General features: G+C 42.6%; 1 protein-coding gene across 1 annotated transcript; it reads left to right on the top strand.

Annotated features, from left to right (window-relative positions):
- Positions 1 to 24: 24 nt before the first annotated feature.
- Positions 25 to 5,442, top strand: LOC120786111 (zinc finger and BTB domain-containing protein 12-like). The gene is made up of 5 exons (XM_040121243.1): positions 25 to 346; positions 1,987 to 2,190; positions 2,302 to 2,496; positions 2,936 to 3,142; positions 4,098 to 5,442. The coding sequence occupies exons 2-5, from the start codon at positions 1,987 to 1,989 to the stop codon at positions 5,211 to 5,213; spliced, it is 1,722 nt and encodes a 573-aa protein (XP_039977177.1). The 5' UTR covers positions 25 to 346; the 3' UTR covers positions 5,214 to 5,442.
- Positions 5,443 to 6,957: the final 1,515 nt, after the last annotated feature.

Here is a 6,957-nt window from a genome sequence, read left to right as displayed (position 1 = left end):
GCCCCCTCGTGTCCGTTGATTTTAAAACCCGCTGATCAGAAGTCAGCGTGCGTACTCCGGCTTCCCGGCCAACCGCGAGAGGAGGACTCCCACGGAAACCGACTCAAAGTCAGTTTAGCGGCGGCGTAGGTCCGGTGGTTTGTATTTGTTGTCACGGGATGCGCTTCCTCCACAAAGAGGCCAAAAAGTAAACACATACCTAGGTAGAAGCTAGTGGCAGCAGGGATGAGAAAATACTGCCGGCCATCTGACGCCACCTCAGTTAACGTTTGTCCTGTCGGAACAAAACCCTGATTTGTTTTTATCTAGAGAGCTCACAAGGCATTCAACGAAAGGAGAGGGGAAGGTGAGTGACGGCAAAGTTGGACGGGAGCTTTTGTTTGTTTATGTGGATGGTTACCAGCAAGCTAACTAGTAGCTAACCTTAGCTAACGTTCAGACAAATGGGTTCGCTAGGCCACAAGGAAAAGACGAAAACAACTGTCATTGTCGATTTTCAGCCTCTTACGGTAATACCAGCATTGTCCTCGTTGTATTACACAGTCCACTTCCTTTCTTTGGAGCTTCTCTCACGCACGCACGTAACTTTTCACTGTCCGTCAACTGAAAAACTGGCGATTTATCGATAAATTACATTTAGAGTGACGAGAGACTAGACACCACCTGATAAACTGGATTAAATTAATATATACTTAGTAAGAAATACAGTGTAAATTTGTTTCTTTCTTGGTCTTAAAGGTGCAAAACTAGCGATACACATTTCTGAGCATACTTGCCAACTAAATTAAAAGATTAATAGCTTGTTCTCGTAGTTTGGCCATCATGGCAACATGTGCTTAACTAAATCAACACCGTTATTAATCTTTAGGTATTGACTCAAGTAATTTTTTGGTATTTGACTTTTGTCACTTCTGGTCAACTCGATCTTGATCCACAGGTTTCTACTCATGTTTGCCTGCTCGATGCCTTGACAACATTTTAAGAATCCTGTGCTGGTATTGAAGCAAGTGAAAGATGCTCCAGGAGGGCTCATCGTAGATAAGCCTCTCAGCTATTTTCACAATTAGGCCGTTGTGCTTTGAAAATGTCAGAAAATGGTGAGAAATGTCCGTCACAGTTTCAGAGAGCCCAAAGGGGCGTCCTCAGACTCCTTATCAAATTCTGTTTAAATAAAAATATGTGACCAACAGTCCAAGACCCAAAGATGTTCAAATTACTATCCAATATGACAAAGTAAAGTGGCTATTCCCCACAGTTGAGGTTGTGAAACAACTGATTACCAGGTGGTTTCTGATGAGCTAATATGTTAGTCGAGTAATCGTGTAATTCCTCTGCCCCAGTCAGTCTTTTAAGAGGCCAACAATTGCTTCCTCTTGTGAAACATTTTCCAGGCAGCTAACAAACAAAAGACAATATTGCAGTTGCCATTGCCTCTATTTGACCTCATTACACTAACACATCCACACACTAATTTCATCTTGAGTCCTGACTCTTGTTTATGGTTTTTGTAGTTGCAAAACTGGATGAGATGTGCAGACGAAGCACCTGCTCAGTATCGAATTCTCCACAACTTGGTAGCTCAAAACATATGTATGAAACCCTGAAACATTCCCTAAAACCAACCCTCTAAAAGCTTGATTACATATAGGATGAAAAATGAGATTGTGAACATGGTATATGCCCCTATGCTATCTGAAACTGTGTCTGACTGCATTACAAGTTCTGCTACAGTGCAGTCTTGAGTTAATGGGGGGCTACACAGGGACTGAACTGCCTTAGGTCTCAGATGACCCTGTGTTTGAAATCAGGTGGTCACGATGTATCTAGTATTGAGCAGACTGTTTGTGTGACTTCTGTTTATTTGTCTCAGCCATTGTGTCATTGTTTTGATCGTCTAAAGACCACCACAATTAGTTCTCTGTAATGAATTCTTGATTCTTGGAATGTATAGACAGTGACACAAATCCCCATTTCTACTCACGCAAGATGGAGATGCTGTGTTTCCGGTTACCGGGTCACGGGGATACGACCCTGAAGCACATGAATTTGCTGAGGTCCCGCCAGCATTTCTGTGACATCACCATCTTGGCCAGCAACAACCAGACCTTCAGGGGACATAAGGTGGTGCTCGCGGCCTGCTCGCCCTTCCTGAGAGACCAGTTCCTCCTCAACCCGTCCCCGAAGCTTCAGGTAGGCGGATGTCAACACACACACAGTCACGCTGTCAAAGCTATCATTCAACGCCCTGATAGTGAGTACAAAGAGTGTTTCTCCTTGTTTATGTTTCACATTTTTGTCCAGGTGTCAATGCTGTATAGCTCGACAGTGGTGTGTGATCTGCTCCAGTCTTGTTACACTGGGGTGCTGCAGTTTAACCCAGAGGAGATTGTCAACTACCTGACCGCTGCCAGCTACCTGCAGATGGAGCATATTGTGGAGCGCTGCCGAGGAGCTCTGAAGAAGTATGTCCAGCTAAAGAACCCCAGTTCACCAAAGGTCAGTAACCCAAAAAAGTCATTTTAAAAGGTTATATTCTTTCTTTTTTGGCACAAATCTGTATGTTGTACAATGCCAGGAAATGACAGTCACAACAGGTTGTTTCTCTGGATTTTTGTACATTTTCTTGACTTAATTTGGTCATGATTTATAGGCTGAATTTGAAAAGTTAAAAATGAAAGTTAAGTTTGGTGCAACTTTCATTTTTCCTGCAGTGTGTAAATTAATTAGTCTTCAGTGTAAAAAAAAAAAATTGAGTATGTTTGTTCCAGTTTTAGCTTAACACTAATTAAGTACTTACTGGCTATCTTGTTATGATTTTTTTTTTCCCTACATTTTGTATATGCAGTAAAAACCTTCTTTCACAGATTTCAGTGATGCAGCTCAGCCGTCACAGGTCTTGAGCAGTCTTGACTTTCCTTCCCGTTTCTTCCTCTAGATAACTGCAGAGGAGAGTCAGTCTCAACCAGTGATCGTCAGTGGCAGCATCCATTCTGTTGCATCTCCTCCCACCAGCCGACCCTCCCCTGTGGAACCACACCATCATTTAGTAAAATCCGTTGAGGAGAACAAACGTGATAATTCTGCTCAGGGCAGCAGTCAACACCGTGATGACAGTCCCATGCTGGATGAGCCATGTATTAAGGTTTGTGTGTGGGAAAGAAAAACCAGAGACCAGGGTACTTTTTAAACCTACACAATGTTAGATCATTTGCATTGCTTATGCAATGATTCATTTAATAGATACATTTTGGTTGATATTTTCTCTCAGCATTCAGGCTCACAGAAGAGAGTACTTAATACTCAAAAGAATTTTGGTGTATTATTCCTTTAAGTAGCTTCTGGCTTTTCACTGGTGTTAATTGGCACATCAACATGAGTCAGCCTGTTTGTCATAATTTTTATATATAAATAAATAAAGATTTATTCAAAGTAACAAAGTTTAACAAATTCACGACTGTCGGCTGAATAATGTCTGGCCACACACGGGGCGAGAGGGCACTCTCCTCTTTCTTCTGTCCCTGCAGGAATTCTTATTCCCAGTCATAAATGGTCCCAGCAGATGGTCAGTTGAAGTGTGATAAATGGTGGGTCTGACAGAGGACAAAGTAACAGGATGAAAAGGTGAAGAAGATAGCACAAGATCAACACTGACCAGAGGTTTTAGGGATAATAAAAATTCCTCTCAAGCGTCCGCTGCTGTTGTGCGTCATTGACAGCACAAGTCACATTAGAGCACCAGAATAAACAGTACCTGCCAGCTCATTAAATTAAATCTTAAGTCCTGAAAAGACTACTCGATATATATTTTTTTAAATCCATTAGTCGTTGAAAGTCATATATCAAGCAAAAAAGGCCAAACAGTTGATGGTTTCAGCTTTTCAAGAGAAAGGACTTCCTCTTTTTCTTACTTATGACAGCGTAAAGTAAATATCTTTGAATTTTCTACTGTTGGTTGGACAGTACAAGCAATTTGAAGATGCCACCTCGGGCTCTGGGTATTTTGATGGCCATTTTCACTGTTTTTATATATTTTACAGACTTAACAACTCTTTAGTTGGAGCCCTAGATACTTGACACAGTCTTCAACTCTGTTACAGGTTAATGTGTCAGACGAGGAGGAAGAGACCAGACAGGAGGACTGTGATGTGTTCAGAGTGTACATCTCCGAAGAGGAGCAGACAAACAGAGACAGGGAGGAGGAGAGAGGAGCTCCCTCTGATGGACCTCAAGATGCTTGTTACCCAGAGACAGAGGGTGTCGTGATCGGAGGAGAAGGCAGCGAATATGACTTGAATCGAACAGAAGAAGATCTCAGCACTGGGGGACTTTCAGTGGAAGGCCTCCGCGCTATCAGACGCAGGCTGCCTGACCCAAAAATCGTCCAGGGCAGAGGGAGAGGCAGGGGGAGGGGTTTCAAAAGGAGAAGGTGGGTGTCATCTCAGGAGAAAAGACCTCCAGGCATGGCTCACCACCAGGATTTGTGGTACTTAGCGACTGCTGGGTTGGGAGGGGGTATCGGGCTGGACTACAGCCAAGAAGGGCTGAAGACGGGAAGTTACATATCAGTCGAAGTCCCACGGTTGGACTTCAGCATGGGCGATGCTAAGGGAGAAAAAGTTTCCCCACTGGCAGCCAACAATTTGAACCAGTATTCTCTGGAGGAGTCTAGTTGTGGTGCTGGTGAGGGGAGTTCAGGTTTGACACCTGTTGGAACAAATGAGGGAGGGGATGAGTCCGTCGCAGTTGTGGGGTCTACTTCAAGCGTAGCAGGGCCTGTAATCTGTGAGCACTGCGGCATGACTTTCCCCTCAGCCCACTCTCTAGCTATCCACTCCCGCTCCACTCACCTACTGTATGCCTGCCCCTGCTGTGGCAAACACTTCCACCACTCTGCCAACCTCACGCGACACATGGCCGTGCACCGGGGCGCCGGCAAAACCCACCAGTGCCCCCTGTGCTATAAGACTTTCACTCAAAAATCCACACTGATAGACCACATGAACCTCCACAGTGGCGAGCGCCCACACCGCTGCGCGTACTGCCACGCCCGCTTTGCCCACAAGCCCGCCTTACGACGCCACCTGAAGGAGCAACACGGAAAAACCACAGGGCAGAACTCTCTACATGAGCAGGAGGAGATCGAGAGAGCGAGAGGAGCTGCTGGAATCCGAGAGGAAGAACAAGAATGCCTGGTTACTGAACAAGTGTCATAGGCCAAAGAATTAAAGACAGTGAAGTTTCTAAACTAAAGCTCCTCAGGCTCGACAGCTTCTTTACGTTAAATTTTGCAGAGTTGAGTGCTGTCCAGTGGGGAGATCAGTCTGTGGGGTTGCATGTGGATGTAAACAAGTGCTGTAAATTAACTATGAGGCCTTTTTAAAATCTCAGACTGTGAAAATAAAAACTGTCACATTAAATATTTTTAAAATTTGCATAAAAATATGCATCGTAAGTGGTGGATGTGGCTAAAAATGAAAATAAAAAAGTCCACGACCCATTTACACCGAGCCAAACAATCTTTTTCACAGCCAACATGGCTTGTCATAATAGGAAAAGTACACGTGTTATTAATAACGCTAACAGTGGCTCTGTTCTATTCAAGTTTCTCAATTAGTCATGTCTCAATTAGTCATGACAGTGAGTCAACAAGAACAGGACCCTGAAACTGAAGCAGCTAAATGGAATTTAGCCGTTAGTATATTTCAATATTTACACCTGTTCTTGTCCTACTGCGACATGTCAAAATGTCTTCTGTGAAAAAGCCCCGTTGATTTTAATGTGTTAGAATAGTTTGATTAGTTTTGACTCAGACTGTAATCTTAAACTTGAATATACATAGTACAAGTTCAGCACAATGACTGAAAAGAAGATGATATAAATGAGTGTGAATAAAATAATGCAAAAGTCTCCTCTCTGTTCGATTTGAACACACGTATAACTTCCTGACATGGACGAAAACAAATTGAAGCCCCTACACAGCCACAGTCCACCCACACAGGCGTTTTCACTCACATTGCCTAAATGAGACCTCCTATCAAGACTGTCCTATGACAGTTTACACCATCATCACTGATATTTGTACCATGGATTACAGTGCCTCATACATAGATTTGGTCTAATCTACCAGAGTAATTGAAAACACCTGGGTGGGTGTGTCGGGCCTTAAATAAATCAGTGAGGTTTTGTTAAAAATGTGTAAAACAGTTGAAGCTCTAATATGACTTGTCCCTCTGTTGCAAAACAACGTCGAGGAAATACATTTTGAAAGTGTGACTTTTAAGGGATTCACACTAATGGATAGGCTACGTTACCCGTGCACTTACCTGACTGACTTTTGTGTGAGCAGCTGGCCTACAATGTCGAAAAATTGGTCTCAGGATCATCCATTTTTTTCTGTACATACAAAAAACGCACACCTCTCACAAAACTGCCCCTTAGACCCTCTTTGTTGTTCAGGGCTCTTTAGGGTCCCTGAGGAACTCATCCAGAACCAGGAGAGACCGTTCAACATAGATTAATAACTTGTGTTATATTAAATACGTTGTTCACATACAGACAGATATTTGCATTTCATTCTATTTTTAGAAGGCATTTGAAGTGCAGTGTTGGAAGAAGTATTCAGATCCTTTAATAAAGTAAAAATACCTAATTACAATTAAAAGTCCTGCATTGAAACGTTTACTTATTTACAGAAGTATGATCAGCAAAATTGAATTAAAGTATAAAAGTATTATACTTTACTTTTGGATAATTATTACTGATGCTTTAACAGCATTTTACTGGCCGAGGTGGAGCTGATCCTAGCTATTCTATGTACTGTTTGGTGGTTATCATTTAACGCAGTGTATTTTAAATGCTCATAGGTTTTTAAGATCTTAATCTGCATAGTAAATTTTAGCTGTCAGATAAAGCCATATGCACATCGAGTATACATACACCAACTGATGACAATCTGCA

Source organism: Xiphias gladius, chromosome 24 (assembly GCF_016859285.1).
Source record: "Xiphias gladius isolate SHS-SW01 ecotype Sanya breed wild chromosome 24, ASM1685928v1, whole genome shotgun sequence".
In the NCBI taxonomy this organism is placed as follows: Eukaryota; Metazoa; Chordata; class Actinopteri; order Istiophoriformes; family Xiphiidae; genus Xiphias; species Xiphias gladius.
This window is presented reverse-complemented; position numbering and strand designations above follow the sequence as displayed.